This window comes from Sturnus vulgaris, chromosome 25, assembly GCF_052056855.1.
Source record: "Sturnus vulgaris isolate bStuVul1 chromosome 25, bStuVul1.hap1, whole genome shotgun sequence".
NCBI classification, from domain to species: Eukaryota; Metazoa; Chordata; class Aves; order Passeriformes; family Sturnidae; genus Sturnus; species Sturnus vulgaris.
In genome coordinates this window covers 2215584-2239965 of record NC_142267.1, presented here as the reverse complement: position 1 = coordinate 2239965, position 24382 = coordinate 2215584, and the positions used below count along the sequence as shown (strand labels likewise).

Here is a 24382-nt window from a genome sequence, read left to right as displayed (position 1 = left end):
CTTTAAGAATTAGTTACAAGGGCTAATATTGAATTGCAAGGTACAGCAAAACGAGGAAGGTTGCATTACTCCCATGTAATTAAATAGATAACCAGCTCTTGGACAGATTTCCCTACTTTTTTCACTGGGGTACATTTACCAGGGTAGCTCAGTGATTACTGGGAGTTACAGGCCTTGATTATTGATCCCTTTGACTCAGGTTGATAACAGGTTAATTAGAACTAAGGGCAGAGGTTCCTGCTTGGATTTGCTGGGTTGGGAAGATTTTTTCTAGGGAGTGTTTAAAGACAGACTGAGATCAAAGATGCTCTAGAATCTGCAAGAGGAGTGAGTTATAATTGGAAAGGCTGTGCTGAGGTGCTCCAGAGGAAAAAGGACATAAAAATACAATGGTTTTCTGGACCACTACATAATGGTGGGTGCCTGTTATTTTAGAATAAAAAGCCTCCCTAAGATAAGTTCTTGTTGCTTTATCTTGGCATGAAGACACCAGGAGTTCAAAATCCAGCCTGAAGGTCTCTTTATCTTTCATAAAGATAAAGTAGCAGGTGAAATGTGCTGTCTTTGCTGCATTAGGGATGTAAAATGTCACAAATGTTTTTTTTTTCCCTTCTTTCCCCTCTTAGGCAGAAAACATGGAGCAGCCCACATGAAGAAGCACGTGGAGTTCATATTCCTGCAAGATGTTCTTTGTGGGACCAAGCCCAGTTTTCCAGGCCCCTGGGAGATGAAGCATTAATTAAGCACAGGACATTTTTGTTTGGACAAGTGCTGTGTCAGTGTTGCTTTGTGTGAAGGACAAATATTCTTTTTTTTTTTTTTTTTTTTTTTTTTTCCACCATGTCAGCCGTGACAAACTCACCGAGCCCGGAGACCCCGAGTCCTCCCCAGCTGGAGGAGAAGCCAAAAGGAAAATCCCTGTTCCAGCTGGGCTCACTCTTTGCTAACAGGAGTGAGAAATTCGTGATTGCTCGCAGTGACAGTTTGCCAGAGGAGAATGTGCTGAAAATCACAATCACAGAGACCACGGTCATCGAGTCTGACCTGGGCATCTGGAATTCCCACGCCCTCATCTACCTCACTCTGTGGTTTTTCTTCAGCTTTTGCACTCTGTTCCTTAACAAATACATTCTGTCCTTGCTGGAGGGAGAGCCCAGCATGCTTGGTACCCTGCTTTTCCTCAATTCTAGGGAGATTGATTGATTTTATTGGAAAGGGAGCCCCAAAAGCTGCCAGAATTTTTGAATAATGCTGCCAGGCACAGAGTGGGCTTGTTGGAGTGTCTGTGCAGGGATAAGAGTTGGGCTGGATGATCCCTGTGGGTCCCTTCCAGCTCAGGATATTCCCTGATCCTCTGATTGATAATCCCAGATCATCCCATATAAAGCTGAGGGAGGGAATGATTTACTTGAAGTGCAAAATGCTTGGTTTGGAAGGTGTGGGGAGGGATCTTGGGGCTGGGAATTTGGCCTTTGAAGTGGTTTCTGACACTGTCCTTTCCTCCACTTGCTGAAAGATGAAATTTTGCTCATAGAAGAGGTTTAAGGGGGGGAAAAAAAGTAATTTTTTTGTTTTCTGTGCTGGAGGATTTAACAAAAAGTAAAATTTTGAGTTGTTGATGTCCTCCAGAGCTGTGCAGTGCAAGAGTTGCCTTTGGTGATCTCTGTTACCTAATTTAGTTCTTTTATTTCTTTTTTTTGTTGTTTTTCTTTTTAAGGGGTAAGAAAGGGCCATTTATGTGTGAACCAGGTTTATAATAATTTGGTTTATCGTGCTGCCTTGCTTAGATATAGAAGCAAAGGACTTTTGTGACAATATATAAAATATCCACAACCTGCCAAAAAACACCGCAGTGATGTTTGTGCAAAGAATTTTCTCATGAAAATGGATTTGTTGTGTCCCAGCTTCTGATGTGACTTTATTTGCCCTCTCTGATCCTCTTTTAGGTGCTGTTCAAATGCTTTCCACCACCTTCATTGGCTGCATCAAGATGTTTGTCCCGTGCTGTCTGTACCAGCACAAAACTCGAATCTCCTACCCCCCCAATTTCATCATGATCATGCTCTTTGTTGGATTAATGAGGTAAAAGTTTTCCTGCACTGTCTTTGCTAATATTTGTGGTTTTCCAAACCAAAGTTGTGTTTTCAAGCCTTTTTATTCTTGATGAAGTGTTTGGAAATTCACCTTTTTCCCCACCCCCCAACAAATATCCCAGGATAATTTTATTTTTTATTTGGTGTTGTTCGTTTTCCCAGCTGTCAATTTTTTGGCCTTCCCATCACATTTACATTTTTTCAGAGCTCACTTCTCTCTCTATTTACTTTCTTCCTGCTCTCTTTTGAGGCTGATGTTTGTTTAGTGCATTAATATTTACCAACCTTTTGCTCAAAACTGATCCAGGCTATTAAAATTTATCTTTTGAAAAGTAAATATTTGCTGAGTGCTGGGATTGTGTCAGTGTGTGGTGGAGGAGGGAATAAGAATGCCTGGTTTTGTTTCCTCTACCCTGTAAAACTGATAAAGAAAATCAAATAAGTGATAAATTCAATTAATTTCAGAGTTTAAGCTGTGGTAATTGTGTGGCATATCTAATTTACACTAAAGATGGATAACTGCAGCTGAAGTTTCCTTGGTGAATTACTGTTTCTCAGAAGATTTTCACTTTTCTAACTGAGCCTGTTGAAAACTTTGGCTTAAAATTGGTCACTTGAAACTTGGAGTGTGTTAAAAAATAAATTTGCTTTCTGGAAATCCACTCTGCAGCCAAAGACATTCCACAGTTGCCCAAGGGTGCCTTTATTTGCTTGAAATAAATAATGTTTAAGCCAAAGCTAAAATAAATAGATCTGACCTTGCAGGTGCAGAAGAAATCACAGTGCAGTTCTTTTTATTTTGTGTGTCTAAGAGTAGCTCTTGAAGCATTATTTTAATTTCTTCTGGTGCACTAATTAATTCCTTCATTTTTAAAATTATTTTCTTGTGATTTTTTTTTTTTTTTTTTCTGCTGCAGATTTGCAACAGTGGTCCTGGGCCTGGTCAGCCTGAAGAATGTGGCAGTTTCATTTGCAGAAACTGTAAAAAGCTCTGCTCCTATTTTCACTGTCATCATGTCCAGGATGATTTTGGGGGAATACACTGGTGAGTCCTGAAATGAGATTTAATTCCTTTCTTTTTTTAATGGCCACTGTCAAAAAATGACCACTAAAATATAGTAAATGCAGCTGGAGGAATCAGTGTGAACACAATGAGTTTGTAGAATTAAAAGGGTTTTGGTGTAAGGGGATTTTTGTTATTTTTCTATCAAGAAATTATTGTGGCTTTAAATAACTGAAGTTCAGTGTGATCTTTTTTTAATTACTGTTCAGAATTTCAAATTCTCTCAAAATTCAGAGTGGAACACATGGAAAAAAAATGCAGCACTTAGAGTGAGATTGGCCTTTTTTTTGCTGTGCAGGATTGCTGGTGAATCTCTCCCTGATCCCTGTGATGGGAGGGCTGGCTCTGTGCACTGCCACTGAAATCAGCTTCAACATCCTGGGCTTCTCTGCAGCTCTGTCCACCAACATCATGGACTGGTGAGCACCACCAGGGCTCTGGGGCTGGCAAAAGCAATTCGTGGCATTGGGAGATGAAAGGAAATGGTTTCACATGGTTAATTCTGTACAGTGCATTGAAATGTTGGTATTGAAAATGAATTTTTTAACAAATAATTCGTTTTCGTATCTAACGGCATTATCGAGATTAAATAATAAAACTTCATTAGACCAAACTCCTTTCTGTATTATAGAAAACATTTATCCACCTGATTGATTGATTGATTGATTTGTCCTAACTAAAATACAGCTAAATGGTGGTTTTAAATTTTTTTTTATTTCATTTTTCTTCTCTAGTTTGCAAAACGTCTTTTCCAAAAAACTACTCAGTGGAGATAAATACAGATTTTCGTAAGTATTCAAAAAATTTCAGGTTTGGTTATATTAGGGCTGAAGAAAGTAAATATTTAGCATTATATTGCACCAGAAGGTGTAAATCTGATCACTTCTATCATTTTATCAGGGTAAGAAAATTCCCCTGAGCTCCCATTGCAAGTTTCATAATCAGCTACAACTCCAAGAAATAAATACTTAAAAAATTATATCAATATTTACATATTTATCTAATTATATAGGTTTGTATAATTATATATTTATAAAATATTTATTTAATATAACTGTTTTGTGAATATGATTATGAAAATATTAATAAAAAATATTTTCACAGCAATCATTCCTTACTCTGCAATCAGGAACTATCCTTAACATTGCTGGGTGTGTAGAAAACAACTTTTAAACTCTGAAACTTAAACCAAGAGACAAGTCTTGTGCTAAAAAAAACCTTTAATAATATATTTGTATTTTACCGAAAAAGCTACTTTTGATTTTTGTGCCTTTTAGCTTCAGTCCCTGAGAGCAAACCTCTGTCTTTGCTTTGAAAAAGGAAATTTGAAATAATTTGAATTTTTTTTTTCTCCTTTGTAGAGCCCCAGAGCTTCAGTTCTACACAAGTGCTGCTGCTGTGGTTATGCTTATTCCAGCTTGGATATTTTTCATGGTAATTGGAATTTGTTATTTTAATTAATTTAGGAGGTTTTATTTAATTGTGAGCAAATGTGCGACAAAAGTTAATCTTAAATTTTACCTTTTATCTTTTCCATTTTTTAAAATCAGCCTGAAATACAATTCTCCCAATGTTAGCAAGAGACTGTGGGATTAAAAAAGAGAAAATTGTAAAAGAAATCATTTAATATAGACATGAATTAATCCAAAAAGCCTGAGTTTATTCTCGGGATTTTTGAGTTCAAGTCATGATTTTGTCTCAGTGCATTTGAGGTTTGAGATAAAGATTTGCAAACAAAATCTGGAATATTTGTTAACTTTCTGTTGGTACTTGTGTGGTGTACAGGAATATTAACTCTCTGAAAGCAATTTTTTTTTTTTGAGAAAAAAATTACAAGATCTAAATGTCTTGTATATTTTAGATTTTGTTGGGTTAAAATTTCAATATAAAACTCTGCTTCTACCAGTTGGGTGGAAAAATCACCTCGATTTTTCTCTCATGAATTAAACCTTTAAATTCCTTTTTTTTTTTTTTTTTTTGCCATTTAGGACGTGCCTGTGATTGGGAAAAGTGGGAGGAGCTTCAGCTACAACCAGGATATTGTCATTCTCCTCCTGATAGATGGAGTCCTGTTCCACCTGCAGAGTGTCACAGCCTATGCCTTGATGGGGAAAATTTCTCCTGTGACTTTCAGGTAAAACCCTCAGGAAAATTATTTTCTATTTTTTGATCAGGGACAATGTTTTGTATTTTTGATGTGGAAACAATATTTTATATTTTTTTGGTCATGAACATTATTTTATATTCTTTTGTCAGGAACACTATTTTATATTCCTTTTCAGGAACACTATCTTACCTTTTTTTTGTCAGAAACACCATTTTATAATTTTTTGGTTACACTATTTTTTTTTTGTCAGGAACATTATTTTTTATTCTTTTTTTACCTGCTCAGTATTTCTGCTTGAGAGCCAGGCAGTAAAGGTGGTGAATGAGGAAAATCACAGAATGGTTGGGGCTGGAAGTGGAATTTGAGGTGGCATTTTAAAAAAAAGGAAAACTAAAGGTATTTGCAAAGAAATGGATGAGGTAAATCATAGGATGGATGAGGCTGGAAGTGGAATTTGAGATGGTGTTTAAAAAACTGTCCCCTGATGTCCCCTGTTGTCCCCATTGTCCCCTGTTGTCCCCACTGTCTTTGCTGTCCCTGTTGTCCCCCTTGTCCCTCATGTCCCTCATGTCCCCACTGTCCCCCTTGTCCCTCATGTCCCCACTGTCCCCCTTGTCCCTCATGTCCCCGATGTCCCTCATGTCCCCCTTGTCCCCACTGTCTTTGCTGTCCCCTGCTGTCCCTCATGTCCCCCTTGTCCCCACTGTCTTTGCTGTCCCCTGCTGTCTCTCATGTCCCCCACTGTCCCTGCTGTCCCTGCTGTCCCCTGCTGTCCCTGACGTCCCTGTTGTCCCCCACTGTCCCCGCTGTCCCCTCCTGTCCCCGCTGTCCCTGCTGTCCCCCGCTGTCCCTGACGTCCTGCCGTTGTCTGCAGCGTTGCCAGCACAGTCAAACACGCCCTGTCCATCTGGCTCAGCATCATCGTGTTCGGGAACAAGATCACCAGCCTGTCAGCCGTGGGCACCGTCCTGGTCACCGTGGGGGTCCTGCTCTACAACAAAGCCAAGCAGCACCAGCAGGAGACCCTGCACAGCCTGGCCATGGCCCCACAGCCCCTGCCAGGACCCACCGAGGACACCGAGCCCCTGATCCCCAAGGATTTGGAACCCTATGATTAATGGGGCTCTTCATCCTGCCAGCCCAGCGTGGCTCCAAGGAAACCCTCCTGGATGTGCTGGTTCCTTTGGTTCCTTTGAGTTCCTTTGGTTCCTTTGAGGTCCTGGCAGGTCTTGCCCAAGTCTTGAAGCAGGAAGGAGCTGGGAAGGATCCAGCAAAGCCTTGGGAATCTGATGCCTCAAAGAGAGGATGGAATGTGGTAAATGTGGGCTTTGTTGTCTTTCCTCGACTACAAGTCATGTCCAAGCCTGTGTTGGTGGAAGAACTTTGGTGTCTTGTGGGAAAACAATTCCTGTGTCCCTCCCCATCCAAATAATGTGAAAATGTGACCCCACCACTGAATTCTGCTGGCAGAGGGATGGAATTGGTGCCTCGTGGGAATTCCTGGTTGTTGCTCTGCATTTCCTGCATCCTCCAGCATTCCTTGTGTGGTGTAGAGATGGAAGAGGTCCAAGGAGGGGATTGTCCCACTCTGCTCTGCCCTGGGGTGGCCTCACCTCGAGCCTTGAGGGCTTTTGGGGCCCCCAAAACCTGCCAGAGCTCCAGGAACATTGGGACAGCACAAGATGGGATGTTGGGGTGTCTGTGCAGGGCAGGAGTTGGACTTGGATGATCCTTGTGGGGGTCCCCTCCCACTCAGGATATTCCATAATTCTAAGAGAGATTAGAATTCTCACCCTGCTCTCCCAAAAAACAACTTTATAGGTTTGGTTGAAGCAAACTATGGGAAGTGAGCTGTGGTGAGCACCTACTGCTGACTACAAATCCAGGATTTGTAGTGGTTTTCCTCCTAAAATATAACGTGGAAATATCTTATTCTGATAATTTATTGACAAAACCGAAATGCAAGTATTCACACACATACCCTGTGTAAATGGAATGTTAATTCAATACTTGTAGCTGCTTGGAGGTAAAAAAAAAAAAAAACACTGAAAATTGTGGTGACAAAGGAAGCAGGATCTCAGTATTTCTGTAAGAAACCATTTTGTTGTTTTAATTTCATTTTATTATGCATGAGGAAAAAAAATTGACTTTTTTTTTTTATATTATCTCTAAGAGTGCAACAAAAGGCTGCCTTTTAGAAACTCAGGGTTATGAGTCTGACCTGTGTGTAAAATATCTAATTTCTGGTTATGTAAAGAAATCTCAGAGGCATCTGTGACAGATGGGGGGAATATTGACCATAAACTGAGGCAAATCTTTATTTCTGCTGCTCATAAGTTTCCTTTTTTTTTAAAGGAAATTTGTTTTTGTGGTAGATGAAAGATTAAAAGTTAACTTTCCTTTTCAAAATTCTCAAGAACAGTCAATAGTTTTGGCAAAAAAAAAAAAAACCGCACATGTAGCTACAAAAACATTCACGTGGACGTTTTGGGAACAAAACTGAAATGAAAATGAGTGGATTTTAATAATTGCTACTCCTCGAGCATGGATCTATAGTGGTCTTTAACAGGAAGTTACCACTGGAATTCCTGTAAAATTACATTTCCACTTGTGATTGCATTTCCACACCTGAGTGGCTGCCTGGGGCAGATTCCCCAAAGATCTGAGGGAGGGAAATGCCAATTTTTTCATCCTTGTGTATGTGATATATATCTGTGGTATTTTGTTTTCTTTTTGTACTTCTGTCACTTTTATAAAAGCTGTGGACTGTGGCGTGGAGCTCTGTGGGTTGTTTGTTTTCTGCCAAATACACCAAGATTTTTGAAAGTACAACTACAAAAAAAAAAAAAAAAAAAAAAGGTGTGGTTTGTGTCATATTTCTGCTTTAAGGTACAGAAATCCCAGCTTTTCTCTTGTATAAATCCCACCAAGCAGCTGCTTGAGGTTCATTTTAAAACCCAGCAGGTTTTTGGCTTTTTTTTGTGACCAAACAGAGCCCTGGGGAGGATTTGGGAATGGGATTGGAACCCTTGGAAAAGCTCATGGGGGGCAGCACAACCCCCCTGTCCTGCTGGGCTTGGTTCCAGTCTTCATCTCGTGTATTTTCATTTGTCCTCTTTTCAGCCTTTGCTCTCCTTAAATTAAACAAACCAACCTCGTGGCTGTCCACTCATAAAACCTTTTTATTCTCCAGTCAGACCATATATAAATCTCTTTTTCTCTTGTGTAAACAAGGGGTTTTTTGCTCTTTGTTTGTCACACCCCAGCTCCATCCTGTGCTGTGACAGAAGCAGTGCTGCCCAGAAAATTCATTTTTTTGGGAATATTTTAGAGTTTCACTGCATTTCTGCCGGCCACACTCAGGTACCTGTGATGAGGACGAGCTCTGCAAATTTATTTTACATTTTTCAGTACACTCAGAGCAGATCTTCCTTAAATATGAATTCCTGAGGTGCTGGTTCAAAGTGTTACAGCACTCCTTGTGTTTCTAAATTGTCATTATTTCCTATTATATGACATTATATTGTCATGTATCCGATGGGGGATGGATAATTAGGGATCTTTACCCTGCCCACTCTCCCTCAGTTCCATGTTATTCAATCAAACTCCACACTTTAATTGCAATTAACGGCGGCCCTGTGGTGACAACGCCTCCATTGCCACCCCTGCCGGCTCTTCGCTGGCTTTATTGCTGAACAGGCCCAGCCTGGAGGTTAATTAATACTCCTGTAGCTGGGGCAGGCTCAATTAACGGCTCATTAACGCCTTTCGTTAATTAGCGCGCCGTCAGGCGGTGCTGACGTCATCGGGGCGCGGCGGCGGCCGGAAGTGACGCGTGACTCGCGCGCGGCTCCCCCAGTCCCCGGTGGCGGCGGCGGTGAGCGGGGCCGGGGGGAGCGCGGGGGGCTCTGAGGGGACACCGAGGGCTCTGAGGGGACACCGGGGGCTGAGGGGACACCGAGGAGACTCTCGGGGTTATGGGGGAGCCCCAGCGCTGAGGGCGGCTGGCGGAGCGGCCCCGCTGGAGGCCCCGGGCGGGCCCGCGGGTGGCGGCGCTCCGTGAGGGCCGCGGGGCTCTTTGCTCCGTTCCCCCGGGCCAGGGCTGGGCTTGGCCGCCAAAATCGGCTCCGTTCCGCGGGGTGCGACAAAGCGGGAGCGCCACACGAGAGGGACACGGCGATGGGTTAGCTCAGAGTTGGGTGCTCGGAGTGTTCCGCAATTCAAACTCTGAATTGTCAAATTTTTGCTGTTTGTCATTTCGGTAAACCAAGGAGTTAGTGCTCGTTGGCTATAAGCGTCGTAGTTCTCTTGTTAATTAATATTCTGTTTTCTGTCGGTTAATTATTTTTCCTCTTCTGGTGCTAATTAGTGCCATGCTCAGTGTTTTTTGTTTCTTGGTTGGTGGTCGTGCTGGAATTTCCTTTTCCTCAGTGACAGCTGATTTCAGCACAGTTACTGAATTTTCTTCATTATTTTCTTCCTTATCTCAGGAGTTCTGTCAGATCTCCCATAAATTCTGCGTTCCTCATGTCCTATTTCCCCAAGCTTTCTTAACTCCCCCGAGGTCTCAGGTCATTTAATAAATGTGTGGCACCAAACTTTGGCCATAAACTCTGTTTTCTGTGCCCTCCAGCAGCTCCCTGAGTTCTTAGCAGAATCTTTCCTTTGGGTTTAAAACAAACATTTCTGGTTCACCATAAATCCACTCCAGCATGGCTTTGCTCAAAAATAGAACATTAAATGTTTGCTTTGAAAAAAAATGGGTGTAAAACAGATTTATTTGTGGGATTTTTCAACCCCTCCTTCTTTTACAGAGGGTGTTTTTTTAAACTCAAATGGGTGATGAAAAGGATTCTTGGAAAGTGAAAACTTTAGATGAGATTCTCCAGGAGAAGAAGCGAAGGAAGGAGCAAGAGGAGAAGGCAGAGATCAAACGTATGAAAAATGTAAGCTGCCCTTTGGGATTCATTTTAATGAAATTTTTTGTTTTATTAACAGAAAACTGCATTTTAATGGGTTGCAATGCCTGTATCCTGATTTTCTCATGCTCTGTCAGCTGAATTCTTTTCTGTGTGGTCCAAAGTTTAACAAAAATATGATGCTTTGTGAAGATTTCATTGGTCTTGCATTATATGCTGTGCTTTGCTATAGTTATTGGTCAGAAAAGATAAATAAATTAATGCAATCAACTGGGACTTGCAGTTCAAGGAACAACTTTTAAAGATTTTATAGAAGAATGGGTTAAAATAATTGATTTGGAATCACTTTGATGTTGCTGTTTGTTTTTGTACAGCTGTGTACAAAATAATTATTGCAGAAAAAAAATCCATGCAGTAGTTACTACAATCCTCCTCAGTGTTTAATTTTGTCTAATTCTGTCAAATTAATGCACTTCAGCTCTTAATTGCACTCAAAAATCATAAATCATAATCATTGTCATAAATCAGTGGATTTTACAGGGGTGGCCAATCCAGGCTGATTCTTTGAGCCAGCAATGGAAGACTTCAGTAAATATTTGATTTTTTTTTTTTTTTTTTTCATTTTGAGCCATACAAATAAATGGAATTTTCCCCTCTCCTCAGTCAGATGACAGGGATTCCAAGAGGGATTCTCTTGAAGAGGGGGAGCTGAGAGACCATCGCATGGAAATCACCATCAGGAACTCACCTTACAGGAGGGAAGACTCCATGGAAGACAGGTAAGAATGAGGAAATAAAAAGAAAAAAAAATTAACCTTTCAACGTCCTGAAACAAGGGTTTCAAATATCTGAAGGGAAAAATCTAATTTTTGTAGTGTGCAGAAGTGGAAATCTTTTTTATAGAGCACACCAGGGTAACTTTTTGAAGCACTGGTTAAGATTTAACAGCGTTGTGTTCCAGTTTTGATTTTGGCTTCTTGTGGAAATCCAACACAAAATGAGAATTTTTTTCAAACCAAGGAAATCTTTGGATTTCCTGTCACCTCCCTGAGTTTCTTCCTGTCCTGCCTTTCAGAGGAGAAGAAGATGATTCCTTGGCTATCAAACCACCCCAGCAGATGTCCCGGAAAGAAAAAACCCATCACAGGAAAGATGAGAAGAGGAAAGAGAAGCGCAGGCACCGGAGCCATTCTGCAGAAGGTGCTTCTTGCCACTCGTGGGAGCTTCTGCTTTCTGGGAGTGCTGTAAATAACAATAACTCAGATTAAAGAGAGCACAGCAGGGGGATAAAACAGAGGAATTTAAATTTTTATTGTTTCTTTGGCTGTGTTTAGTGCCCTTAGGGGAATGACAAGGGTGTGAAAGTGGTTGAGAGGACAGAAATCACTTGGGGACAGGGACACTGAGGTCACTTTTACTCCTTGGAGCCTGATAAGATTCTCTCTGACTTCACTGAGTGAAAGGTTTCTGATCTTTGTACCTGCCAAGTTAAAAAAAAATCCTTCCTAGAGACATTCCCAGTGCCTTCCTGTCAATAACAACCATTTTTTACTTAAATGCAAGTACTCATGCAAGATCTTACAGACTTTGGACTTTCCAGCCCCCTTTCAGAACAGGATTTTCCTTTTAAGTAAACAACAGAGGTCATGGCAATAGGTTCCCATCAGTTTCACCCCTTCTAAGTTTTGCTTTTGGTGAATATTTTGAGCGGTAACACTCGGAAATTGATTTCTGTTTGTTCAAGGGAAACATGCCAGAGTGAAAGAGAAAGAACGGGAGCATGAGCGTAGGAAGAGACATAGAGAAGAGCAGGATAAAGCCCGGCGTGAATGGGAGAGACAGAAACGGAGAGAGATGGCAAGGGAGCATTCCAGGAGGGAGAGGTACATCCATCCCTCCCTCCCCTGGGGAGGGAGAGCAGCAGCTGCCTCCTCTGGGCATTTGTTGTTGTGAAATGACCCCCCAAAAAAAAAAAAAAAAAATCCACAGTGGAAACTTGTCTGTATTCTTGGGGATGTGTTGTCTGGTGGAATGTGTTCTTCACTTTCATTATTTTTAAGTGCTTCGTTACCATGGACAGTCCAGGTGAATTCACTGCCAGGGGTTCACTGAAATAAAAACATTGGATGGTCTTAGAGGTTTTTATTTGCACATTATCAGGGGATTAATTAACTGAACTGTCTTAATTTCTGTCTAAATGTTTCTAGGGTGGAGAATTCATGGTGTGGGTATTTTAAACCTGTTTTTTAAAGGATCAGCTGAAAAACTTCACTTGTGTTTGACTGATGCACAACTGGGGGTGTTGATAAGGAAGTTGAGTTTAGTGGTTTGGTGCTGCAAATCAGTTTTCCTTCTTTTCACGAGCTGAATTTGTAACAAATAAAAATTATTTTTCCAGAGATCGTCTGGAGCAACTCGAGAGAGAAAGGGAAAGAAAAATCCGAGAGCAGCAGAAGGAACAACGGGAGCAAAAGGAGAGAGAAAGGAGAGCTGAGGAGAGGAGGAAGGAGAGGGAAGCCAGGAGAGAAGGTGACTCCCTCTGCATAAATATTCTTCATTTTTACTGTCACTTTCCTATCTACTGACACGGTGGTGGAATGGAGGGATAAAAAGTGTTTGTCACTTAAAGCAGCGCTAGAATTAAAAAACCAAAGTGGGGAGGCCTTTGACATGGGAGGGAAAAGGAAATACAAGTTTTGCATGGGGAGATAAAACAGTGTGATGGTGTTACTGCCTTAAATATCCTGGCAGGTTGATCACTCAGTGGGTCTAAAACAAGATTTCTGGGGGTGCCCCTGTGTGCACCCAGCACAGTCCCTGTGATTCTGAACTCTTTGGCTGAGTTTAACTCAGTTTGGTAGAGGTTGAATCCTCAAAATTCAATGTTTTAAGGATTTGGGGGAATAAATTGCAAAGAGGGGGAGAGGTCATGTAAGTACTCCAGGCATGGGAAATGCTGTAGTGGGAGTCAGGTGGGAAGATCTGGTGCCTGAACAGTTTAAATTCTGCACTTGAACTCTTTGCACAGTGTGTTGGGTATTTACAATCTCAGCTCAGATCATTTTTGCTTCAAGGATCTCTGTCCCAGCTTTCAGAGGTAAAAATCAGAGCCCATTGCTGTGATCAGGTGAAAAAGATCATTCAAGACTAGCAGAACAAACCATGTTTTTTGCTTTCTCTTTCTTGCTCAGCTCATACCAAACAGCTCCTTTTTGTGCTTGGCTTTATGCTGATAGTGCTCAAACCTTTCATTTGATTGGTTTTATTGTTCTGAATGTTCTGTCAGCTCCTTCTAAACCTCAGCTGGTTTTATTCTTTTACATATTTTCCACTCCTTTCTCTGGCATTAATGCTTTTAGAGCAGGGTGTTTACTGTGTAACATACAGGGCAGCTTGCTTCTGTTTTTAAGCGTGGCAGCAGCTTTCTCTAAGCAGTACAAATCCATATTTTATTTGAGATAAGTCAAAGCCCTTCATTCTCCCAGATTTAAGTAGGTTCCTCTCCCAATCTTCCCCTTCACACTGTTAAAAAAAAAACCAACTGAAAATCATTCAAAGCAGGTGGCTGTGGCAGACAGGACAACTCTAATTAGGCAGATGTAACAATTTCTTGTGGTTTTGTTTTCCCTAGTTTCTGCACACCATAGAACAGTGAGGGAAGAATATGGAGACAAAGTAAAAATGAGACCCTGGAGTCGCAGCCCTTTGCGCCAGCAGAGAGACAAGCTTGAGCAAGGAGAGAGCAGGAAACCAGGTAGCATCTGCCACTCTACACTGTCTTGGGGGACAGCAGGAGCTGGGCTTGGGGTAGTGTTCAATTTTTAGTGTCAAACAAACATCCCAGGTGCTCAGTTCAAGTATTGTCCAGCTCAGCCCCAGCGGCGTAAGTCTGGAATCGTCACAAATATCTCTTCTCTAAAGCAGTGCTGGTATTGCAGGAATTGCACAAGTGACAAATGGAATGGATTTTAGGGGTAGGAGTAGCAATTGGAAAAGTTTCCAAATGAGTTACCCCGTTCAGTGGTGAAAGAAGCAGCTGACTGAATTTTTAAAACCCTGCAGTTGAATTCCCCTGCAGGTTAAAAAGGGATTGGTTACTCCAGCTCACCCTGGATTTGGGGTTAGGAGCTAAGCTGCTTTAAAAAGTGACCTCACAGGGATCAATGTAAGCATCTCTGATTCTGTCATCTTGTAGAAGAAATGAAATTCTTAAAGCAGAGTTCTGCTTAGATGGTGAATTTTGTTTTCCAAGCCAGAAAATGATCCCACCTGAGGGTTCTGGGGGTAGAAAACTTGCACAGGTAACATCAAAATGCCTTTGTTTGAAGGAGGAAAGCTCTGTGTCTGCCTTGCTAACGTGTGAAAAGGAGTGTAGCCACTCAGAGCAGGATGGAATCAGCTGGAATTGCAGGTGGAGGCAGGCAGCAAGTCCTGGCAAACTCCTGCCTAATCAACCACCAGGGATTTTTCATGGTGATCACTGGCAGTAACCAGTGTGTAGAAACCCTGTCCTGGTGATTGTTGTCACCATGGTCCTTTTTTCCCCTGTTTTAATTCATCTTAGAAGACCTTAGGAACACATCATGTTTGAAAATCAGATCAATATTCCATGTATTTGGCTGTTGATCCTGCACCACTGTGATTCAGAAAAGCTGTTTGTCATTGAGCAGAGTGTGAAATGATTATTTTTTCTTAAGTGCTCTGAATTTCCAATACTGAATGTTCAGCACTGATTTAATGCCAGCAGAAAGTGAAGTAGGTACCTGGGAATTCAGAGCTGGGATATGATACTCAATTAGCATTGTGTTTTTAATTTTTATGGTTTCAGCAGTAAAAGAAGAGAAACCAGAAGAGAGGGATCCTCTTTCAGACTTGCAAGACATCAGTGACAGTGAGAGAAAAACCAGCTCAGCAGAGTCTTCCTCAGGTGATTAAATGCAATTTAGGAGCTGTAGTTAATTGTACAGATGTAGTTAATTTCTCTGCTGAGCAAACACTGTTAATGTTAAATGCCTGATTATTCCTGAACAGAATCTGGATCAGGCTCAGAAGAGGAGGAGGAAGAGTCCAGCAGTGAAGGCTCTGAGGAAGAAGGAGAGGAAGAGGAGGAGGAGGAGGAGACAGGAAGCAATTCTGAGGAAGTGTCTGAGCAATCAGCAGGTGAGGATATCACCAAGCAGGGCCTACAGGGGTGTGTGATTTTCTTTTTTTTCTCATCCTGTGTTGTTTTATTTGAACATTTTCCTTTTCTCTTAGTCTAGGCTAGGCTGAGGTCAAGATAACTAAAAAGAAAAAAGCCCAAGTACAAGCCCTATTCTATCCTTTTGTGTAGAGGTAATACCAATTCTTCATCTAAGAAGCCAGATCAGAAACCTGAAAACCATTTTTATCAAAAGTTCAGATGGTTCTGTAACACATCAAATACTCTGCAGAGCACAATTTGCACTTCTCTGGGGGGTGGTGAAATCCAAATGCCTTGGTCATTTTGAATTATTTTCTGTTGCAAATTTCTGAAGTCTTTTTTCAAATGAATGAATGTAATAACACAAAGTTCAGTAAAGAAGTCTGTGTTCTTGTTATTAATTAGTAAAGAAAAGGCACAAGAGCAGGCTCTGATGGCTGGGTGTTTTTCTGTAAAATCAATTACAGTTAATAAGCAAATACTCAGAATTAATTTACCTGCCCACATCCCAATTCCCAGAGAATTGGTCAGAGCTGTGTTCCCTGTTGGGAGCATTTGCTGTTCAGGTGAAACAGCAATGCTTGGTCCCTGACAGTGGTGAGATAGGAGAGGATTCCAGCAGGGATTTGCCTCCCAAGGAGTGCAGAAATGTGGAATTTTTCCAACCAAACTTGTTCTGTTTTACAGAGGAGGTGAGCGAAGAGGAAATGAGTGAAGAGGAGGAACGGGAGAATGGAAACCACATCCCAGTTGGTACAATGCAAATACTGACTGTTTTAAAGAAGTGTTTGGCTGAGTTTTTGCATCTAAATAAATCTATTTCTACAAATATTTAAAAGATTGAAATGCTATTCTCATGTCAAACTCAGAAATTCCTTGAAATCTGCTCCAAGCTTTATGTTTAGAGGGAATCAGTCTGAGCTGATGTTTCCATCTCTTTCATTTTGTGTTCTTTTGTCCTGTCCTCTCATCAAATGAGCTTTGCAATCAGAATGAGACATCCTGGGTCAGTTTTTTCTTTCATTCTGGTGTAAAGATTTGATTTTTCTGGCCTGCTTCATTAACACTGGAAATTTTAGGTGAATTTTTGAAAGCATCACCTCTGCCAAGAGGAGAAATTTGGCTTCTCCACCATCCTCTCTCATGCAGTGCTTAATGTGACCACTTTTATTTGCCTAAAGCTGAGTTTAATTATAATTACTCCAGACAGCTCCTCTTTCCACGACTGATTCTGACTTTTACAGTTCCAGAGTCGAGGTTTGACCGGGATTCTGCAGGGAGTGAGGTGGAGGAGGAGGAGGTCGGGGAGGGATCCCCTCATTCCAATGCCATGACAGAAGGGGAATACATTCCTGATTCTCCAGCTTCCTCCCCCATCGAGCTGAAACAGGAGCTTCCCAAGTACCTCCCTGCACTCCAGGTAGGGGATCACCCTCTCAAATGTAGATAAGGATGTAATTATATCACTGATAGCTGTTATCTTGGGATTGCTGTCTGAAAATAGATCCTTGTGAGAGAAGAGTTCTGTTACCAGAACCTGGTTATTCTTTTTGTAACCAACAGCAAAGTGTAGAAATACTAATAAAAATCAGATTTTTACTAATTAATTGTATGAAAGGTGCTGACTTGCTACCTTTGCCTTTGTGGTAGATATTTCAGATTATTCTGTGCAGAAGTGAATGGAATAATTTAATCTGCTGAAACACAGGCTGTGTCCAGTTTTCCTTTAGAAACTCTATGAAAAGTAACCTCCAAAGATATACCTTTTTCTCATATGGTTTATAGCTGAATTCTTCTGGTAAATTTGAACTGTGAAATTGCTGAAGTTCTTTTAAAAGACCAAAACCTTTCTCCAGATGCTGGGGGAGTAAATGTTGTCCTGTGTTTTTTCAGGGATGTCGCAGCGTGGAGGAATTCCAGTGTTTGAACAGGATTGAAGAAGGAACCTATGGTGTGGTGTACAGGGCAAAGGACAAAAAGACTGGTGGGTATCAGTGCCCTCCACTTCCTTCAGGGTATTTATAGGGCTGCACTTCTGTGCAAATTATCATTCTGCATTTCTTAGTGATGAGCAAAATCTATTTAAAATACTTCTTTACCAGCAAGCTGCTCATTTTCAAGGCAAAACAACACAGTTAATTGAATATTTAATCAGTGAGAGAACACTGGGGGACCTGGCAATGTGGATTTATTAAAAATGTGTTTCCTTTGTAGATGAAATCGTGGCTCTGAAGCGACTGAAAATGGAAAAGGAGAAGGAAGGTTTTCCCATTACTTCCCTGAGAGAAATAAATACAATTCTGAAAGCACAGCACCTAAATATTGTCACTGTCAGGGTAAGGCTGCAATCTTTGTGTCTGAAGTACTTTAATTCTTGAAATACTCCTCTTGGCTTTTAAATGTAAAAATATCAGCAAGCCTGGCAGACCTTGCTTCTGTGAACAGTTGTGTGCTGCTCATAAGGCTGTGTGTCTCCATAATGTGATGTTTTACAAAAATGAGCTGGGTTTTTAATAGAAAAAATATATTTTTTTAGTGATTTTGCAAATGGCAGCCTCCATCCTCTTGCCAGTACATTTCTAAAATCGAGTTTGGATGCTTTTTAAACACCACGTGCAGGTTTTGCTCATCTGGTTCTGTGTTGCAGGAGATTGTTGTGGGCAGTAACATGGATAAAATCTATATTGTGATGAACTATGTGGAACACGACCTCAAGAGCCTGATGGAAACAATGAAACAGCCTTTCCTGCCAGGTACTCTTTGCCACAGTGCCCTGAAATTCTCAGAGCTGGAAAAGAGGCCAACACAGATGGCCCAACTGGCCCTGCTGGCAGCAGAGAGCTGGCTTTGGGCAGTGCCATGTGTCGCTTTGGAATGTCCTGTGTTCCTTGGAACTGAGACTTCCTGGCTTTTTCTGTTTGTTCAGTAAAACCTGACACAAATTAAAGTGTTGGCTGGTCCTGGTGGTGATAGCTGGTGATGAATCCAATTTGTGTGTTTGGTGTGGGGCTGTTCAGAGGTGAAACTTTAATTTTGGCTGCTTCCTATAAGAGGCAATAATTTGTGAGCATAATTTGGATGAACTCCAGCTGCCCAAATGAATTTTGCTGTTCTATGACACATTTTTATGATGCAGGGTGTTCTGTGCTTTTAACTTGCCAGTCCTTCTTGCCCCCTTCCCTGTTTTGCAAACAAAGAAAACACAAATTAAAAGTAGATTTCTTTTGTTCAATGAATTTGGGTTTTTTTTATCATTCCAGGGGAAGTGAAGACTTTGATGATTCAGTTATTGAGAGGGGTCAAACACCTCCACGACAACTGGATCCTTCACAGAGACTTGAAAACTTCCAACCTGCTGCTCAGTCATTCAGGCATTTTAAAAGTAAGAATTAGGAAAAAAATTGAAGAAATCAGGACAAATTCTGTGCTGCAGAATTACCCACAGTTATAGCTGTGCCCAAAGCCTGTGCAATGGCCATCATGGCAGTGATGGTGAATATGAACAGTGCTGGAAATGTTGTTTATTTTCCTTTCAGGTTGGAGATTTTGGGTTAGCCAGGGAATATGGGTCTCCCCTGAAGCCCTACACCCCTGTGGTTGTGACCCTGTGGTACAGAGCTCCAGAGCTGTTGCTTGGAGCAAAGGTGAGTTCCTGTTCCTCTGGCTGCTGGAGCTGTGACTGCACCTGACTGTGTTTTATAAATCATCATCAAAGTGTGAGCATGCTTGGGTCTGTATATTGATTCATAGGGGGAAATCCTAAATATTCACTATTAATCCTCCTAATGACATCTCAAACCCTTCCATCCTCCCCAGACAGACAGAGGGTGGGTGGGTGACAGATGGATTTTTGTCCCTTGGAATGCTGATGTGGTCAGTGCTGATGGATTTCTCATGGATTGTGGTAAAATGTCACCTTTGGCAGCTGGATTTTAAATGCCTTTTAAAATTAGCCTAAAACCTGTGACATCTGAGAGCAGAACAAGGTACTGGCACTATTCTAGAATGTTCCCTGCTGGTAACTGAAATTTAGGTGAAATCAGCAGGGTTCTGTAGGGCTGCAGTGGCAAGAGCCCTGCCAGAAGAAATACTGGTTTGTCAGAATTACTGTGCTGCTTTGTTTGTGAGTGGAAAAGAGAGGCACCAGTGTGGAGACTTTCACCTTTCATCCTGAAAGATTGTCTACGTTGGCATTGCTCATAATTCACAGTAATTAGAACTTTGAAATAAATACACTTGAGACCTGGCCCTTGGCTATGGGACTGGTTCTGTTCAAAAAAAAACCCCAATAAACCCCCCAAAAAACCCTAATAAACCCCACACTGCCCCTCCAAACAACTCAGTGAAAATATCTTCCTGATTTTTTTCTTCCTGATTTTTCTGAGGTGTAATTTTATTTCCCTTCTTTGCAGGAATATTCCACAGCTATTGACATGTGGTCAGTGGGGTGCATTTTTGGGGAGCTGCTGACACAGAAGCCGCTGTTCCCAGGGAAGTCAGAAATCGACCAGATTAACAAAGTTTTTAAGGTAATTTCTTTAATGTTTTGGGATTTTTGACTGGTTTAAGAAACAGGAACATTGGGAGTAGTGCTTGATGCTCTTTAACAGAGATTCAGCCTGAATAAAATTTACTTAATCTGCTTTACAACACTTTAAGTAGGCTTGGACCATGATTTGTTGTTTCTGTTTTCTCTGGATACTTCCCAACTCCTAATGAATAAATAAAGGATTGCTTTCTGAGTTTATTAAAGAGATATTTTAATTTTCAGGATCTGGGTACTCCCAGTGAAAAGATCTGGCCTGGTTACAACGAGCTGCCAGCAGTGAAGAAAATGACTTTTACAGAATATCCCTACAACAACCTACGCAAGAGATTCGGGGCTCTGCTCTCTGACCAGGGCTTTGACCTGATGAACAAGTGAGTGCCAAATTCCAGAGAATTCCCTGGGAATATGTGGGCAGGAAGACAATTTTCTGTGTTGTGAAAGGTTTATAAAATCAAGGCCAGGCTGTGCAGTTACACTGTGTTACAGGAGTACCTGTGTGTTAATAGAATGTCTAAAATCGCTCTTGAAATAGAAAAAAAAAAATTGTAAAATATTCGAATGGAATTGTCCTGGATCCTTGTGGAGCTTTGTCTGGCTCTCCAAGGCTCTGAGGTATCCAGTGATTTCACCTCTGGGAGCAGATCCCCACAGAAGCTGCTTGGATGTGTAATTCTAGCTGCTGTCCCATAAATGACAGCAAAAAAAATCAGTTCTGTTAGGTGATGTGGCAGCAATCATTAACAGAATTATACCCAATTAATGGAATTGCACCTAATACCCAGTCATAGAATATGCAAAATTCATAGAATTATACCAAATACCCAGGAATAAAATTTTATCCAATACCAGCAATAGAATTAAACCCAGTTATTAGAATTATACCTAATACCCACTCATAGAGTTAAATCAAATTAGTAAAATTATACCCAATACCAGCAATAGAATTAAAGCAAATTAATAGAATTATACCCAATACCAGTAGTAGAATTATATCAAATTAATAGTTATACCCATTACCTAGTCCTAGAATTATACCCAGTACCCAGCAATAAAATGGTACCAAATTGATGGAATTACACCCAGTACCCAGTAATAAAATTAAAGCCAGAATTATTCCCAATACCTACTCATGGAATTACACCCCACTAATAGAATTATATCAAATAATTAATAGAATTACACCCAATACCAATAATGGAATCACCTGCTCCTGGAATTAAACCCAACTATCAGAATTACACCAAATTAATAGAATTACACCCAATACCATAATGGAATCATCCCCAATACCCAGTGGAGAACTGTGTTCAACATCACTAAACCCTCATCCACATTGCTGAGCAAGTCACGATTTTGGGGGCTGAAATAAACGAAATAAATTTCCCTTTTGCCGGCAGTTTCCTGACCTATTACCCCGCGCGGCGGATCACGGCCGAGGACGGGCTGAAGCACGAGTACTTCCGGGAGACCCCGCTGCCCATCGACCCCTCCATGTTCCCCACCTGGCCGGCCAAGAGCGAGCAGCAGCGAGTCAAGAGGGGCACCAGCCCCCGGCCCCCCGAGGGAGGGCTGGGCTACAGCCAGCTGGTGAGTGTGACACGGCTGGGCTACAGCCAGCTGTGAGTGTGACATGGCTGGGCTACAGCCAGCTGTGAGTGTGACATGGTTGGGATGGGCTACAGCCAGCTGTGAGTGTGACATGGCTGGGCTACAGCCAGCTGGTGAGTGTGACATGGTTGGGATGGGCTACAGCCAGCTGGTGAGTGTGACATGGCCCCAGAGCCTGTCCTGGGGCTGGGCTACAGCCAGCTGTGAGTGTGACATGGCTGGGCTACAGCCAGCTGTGAGTGTGACATGGCTGGGCTACAGCCAGCTGGTGAGTGTGACACGGCTGGGCTACAGCCAGCTGTGAGTGTGACATGGCTGGGCTACAGCCAGCTGTGAGTGTGACATGGTTGGGATGGGCTACAGCCAGCTGTGAGTGTGACATGGCTGGGCTACAGCCAGCTGGTGAGTGTGACATGGTTGGGATGGGCTACAGCCAGCTGGTGAGTGTGACATGGCCCCAGAGCCTGTCCTGGGGCTGGGCTACAGCCAGCTGTGAGTGTGACATGGCTGGGCTACACCAGCTGTGAGTGTGACATGGCTGGGCTACAGCCAGCTGTGAGTGTGACATGGTTGGGATGGGCTACAGCCAGCTGTGAGTGTGACATGGTTGGGATGGGCTACAGCCAGCTGGTGAGTGTGACATGGCTGGGCTACAGCCAGCTGTGAGTGTGACATGGCCCCAGAGCCTGTCCTGGGGCTGGGCTACAGCCAGCTGGTGGGCTTGGCTGGGCTGGGCTTTGCTTGGGAACCTGAGATTGCCAAGGAAAAGTCCAGTTTCCCTTCCTAAAGTCAGTGCTGGTGAGTGTGGCACAGGGCAGAGCCTGCCCTGGGAACGGGCTACAGACAGCTGCTGAGTTTGGCACAGCTCCAGAGCCTGTCCTGGGCTTTTGTTGGGATCCTGAGATTCATTCACTTGGACTGGCAGGGAAAGTCCAGCTTCTCTTCCCAAAGCCCAGGGAAAGTCCAGCTTCCCTTCCCAAAGGCAGTGCAGGTGAGGTGGGCACTGGAGCTGTGTGCCCAGGGAGGGTGGAGTCACCATCCCTGGACTGTAACAAAGCCTGGATGTGGCACTCAGTGCCGTGGTGTGGTTGACTGGGAGGTGTTGGGTCATAGGTTGGACTTGATGATCTCAAAGGTCTTTTCCAGCCTGGTTCATTTTGTGATTCTGAGAGTGTGGCACAGCTCCAGAGCCTCACCTGGGGCTGGGCTTTTGTTGGGATCCTAAAATTCACCTGCACTGGCAGGGAAGGTCCAGCTCCCCTTCCCAAACACCAGCACCAGTCACTGCTCTGCTCCCAGAATCACCATTCAGGGCATAAGCAGAAATAAGTGTCTGGTTTATCCCAGTGCAGAATCAGAAAAGATTCTCTTTTGAAAACGTTCATTGTTTTACACCTTCAGCTAAGCTGTTAAATTTGGGTTTGAAATAAATGCACAGCCTGGTAAATGATCCAGATCTTGGGGATAGGAACAGATTCCTTTTTCCAGTCTTGGAGAACTCCTAAAAGGCCAGGCTGCTGTTCTCTCTCTGGGATATCTGTTCTGTCTATCCATGGGAATTCATGTGCTGGTCCCATAATTATGTAATCTTAGGGTCCTAATTCTGGAATATTCTTATGACCAGTTCCATGTCTCAGTGTGGCTGAAATGGCACTGTACTCTATTGTGCCCAATTTACAGTTTCAATAATACAAAATATTTATTTAGCCTTGATTTTTCAGAGTGCAAACACTGCCCTGGAGGATGTGCACTGTGTGTTGGATCAGATGCTCAATAAGTGAAGTTTACATTTATTTACACCCATTTTTTAACTTTCTCATGCAGACAAAAGTGGGTAGAGGAACTGGGACCACTCAAACTGCTTTTAGCAATGGCAAATTTTGAAACAGCAATATTAAAAATTATGAATAACCCAGCATCAACCTTACCTATGGTGCCACTAAATCAAATATTTGTTTCTCATCTTGAGATACTTTGATTGTTTTTGTTGTTTAGATTTTTGGAGAGGTAAATGCAGCCCCTGATCAATGCCCTGTGCTTGGTTTTCACAGGGTGATGATGATCTGAAGGACACAGGTTTCCACCTGACCACCACAAACCAAGGAGCATCTGCTGCAGGACCTGGCTTCAGCCTCAAGTTTTGAACTGAACATGGAAAAAGGAGGGGGAAAAAAAACCCCAAAGAGCAAAAAAAAAAAAAAAAGCACCATTCATGTGAGTGGATTTGAGTGCCCCAGTTCTGTTCTCCCTATCAGGGGCACCAGATGTTTTTCCCTGTGAAAAAAACTCAAAGATTATCACAGATTCCAAGGCTCTTGTTTTATAAATCAATGTGGAATTTAACTGCTGCATTCCATTAGAGGACTGGAGTTACCTGAAAACCCCAGGATCATCACAAACTGTGGCAAAGGACAACTTGAAATAACAGTCCTGGAACAGTTTCTGGTTTATTTTTAGGTTTTTTGTTTTGTTCAGTTTGTTTTGTTTTGGTTTTTGTTTTTTTTTTTCCTTGTAAATTTGTAGAATTAAAATACATTTTCAATTGTTTAATAGTGTGAAGGATTTCATTGCTTCACATGCAGCAAAGTGGGATGTTGGTGACAGCAAAGAGAGTTTATTTTTTATTTTAAGTAAGTAAATTGTTTGTGTTTGAATATATTTGGGGCAAAAAGAAAAATGACAATTCTGAGGTTTGTGTCCTGTTACCTTGGAGAGAGCTGGGCTGGGTTTGATACTTCCTGACCAGAGATTTTTGTTCTGTAAATGTATTTACACTGGTGGAAAACAAATTACTCTATTGTTTTATAAATCAAAAAGATTTAATATGGAGACTTGAAACTTTATTTTCTGTGAAAGTTTGT

At 42.0% G+C, this 24382-nt stretch overlaps 2 protein-coding genes across 9 annotated transcripts; both read left to right on the top strand.

Annotated features, from left to right (window-relative positions):
• The first annotated feature begins 445 nt into the window (after positions 1–445).
• SLC35E2B (solute carrier family 35 member E2B) lies at positions 446–8041 on the top strand. Of its 2 annotated transcripts, none has more exons than XM_088178631.1 (8): positions 446–775; positions 1947–2082; positions 3011–3138; positions 3455–3575; positions 3891–3944; positions 4518–4590; positions 5145–5290; positions 6138–8041. In XM_088178631.1, exons 1-8 carry the CDS (start codon positions 586–588, stop codon positions 6379–6381), a joined length of 1092 nt encoding a protein of 363 aa, XP_088034757.1. In that variant the 5' UTR covers positions 446–585; the 3' UTR covers positions 6382–8041. The 2 variants fall into 2 exon arrangements, with proteins under 2 accessions (XP_088034757.1, XP_088034756.1); XM_088178630.1 differs by lacking the exon at positions 446–775 and adding an exon at positions 818–1165.
• Positions 8042–9067: 1026 nt separating this feature from the next.
• LOC106858893 (cyclin-dependent kinase 11B) lies at positions 9068–24364 on the top strand. 7 transcript variants are annotated; one of them, XM_088178622.1, is made up of 20 exons: positions 9068–9140; positions 10078–10209; positions 10846–10961; positions 11258–11382; positions 11927–12065; positions 12581–12711; positions 13814–13936; positions 15014–15109; positions 15214–15342; positions 16052–16117; positions 16615–16784; positions 17258–17348; positions 17579–17700; positions 18012–18117; positions 18625–18746; positions 18901–19008; positions 19777–19893; positions 20136–20284; positions 21311–21500; positions 23573–24364. In XM_088178622.1, exons 2-20 carry the CDS (start codon positions 10099–10101, stop codon positions 23663–23665), a joined length of 2304 nt encoding a protein of 767 aa, XP_088034748.1. In that variant the 5' UTR covers positions 9068–9140; positions 10078–10098; the 3' UTR covers positions 23666–24364. The 7 variants fall into 7 exon arrangements, with proteins under 7 accessions (XP_088034748.1, XP_088034746.1, XP_088034747.1 ...); XM_088178620.1 differs by having other exon boundaries at positions 16609–16784; XM_088178621.1 differs by having other exon boundaries at positions 15011–15109.
• The last annotated feature ends 18 nt before the right edge of the window (positions 24365–24382 follow it).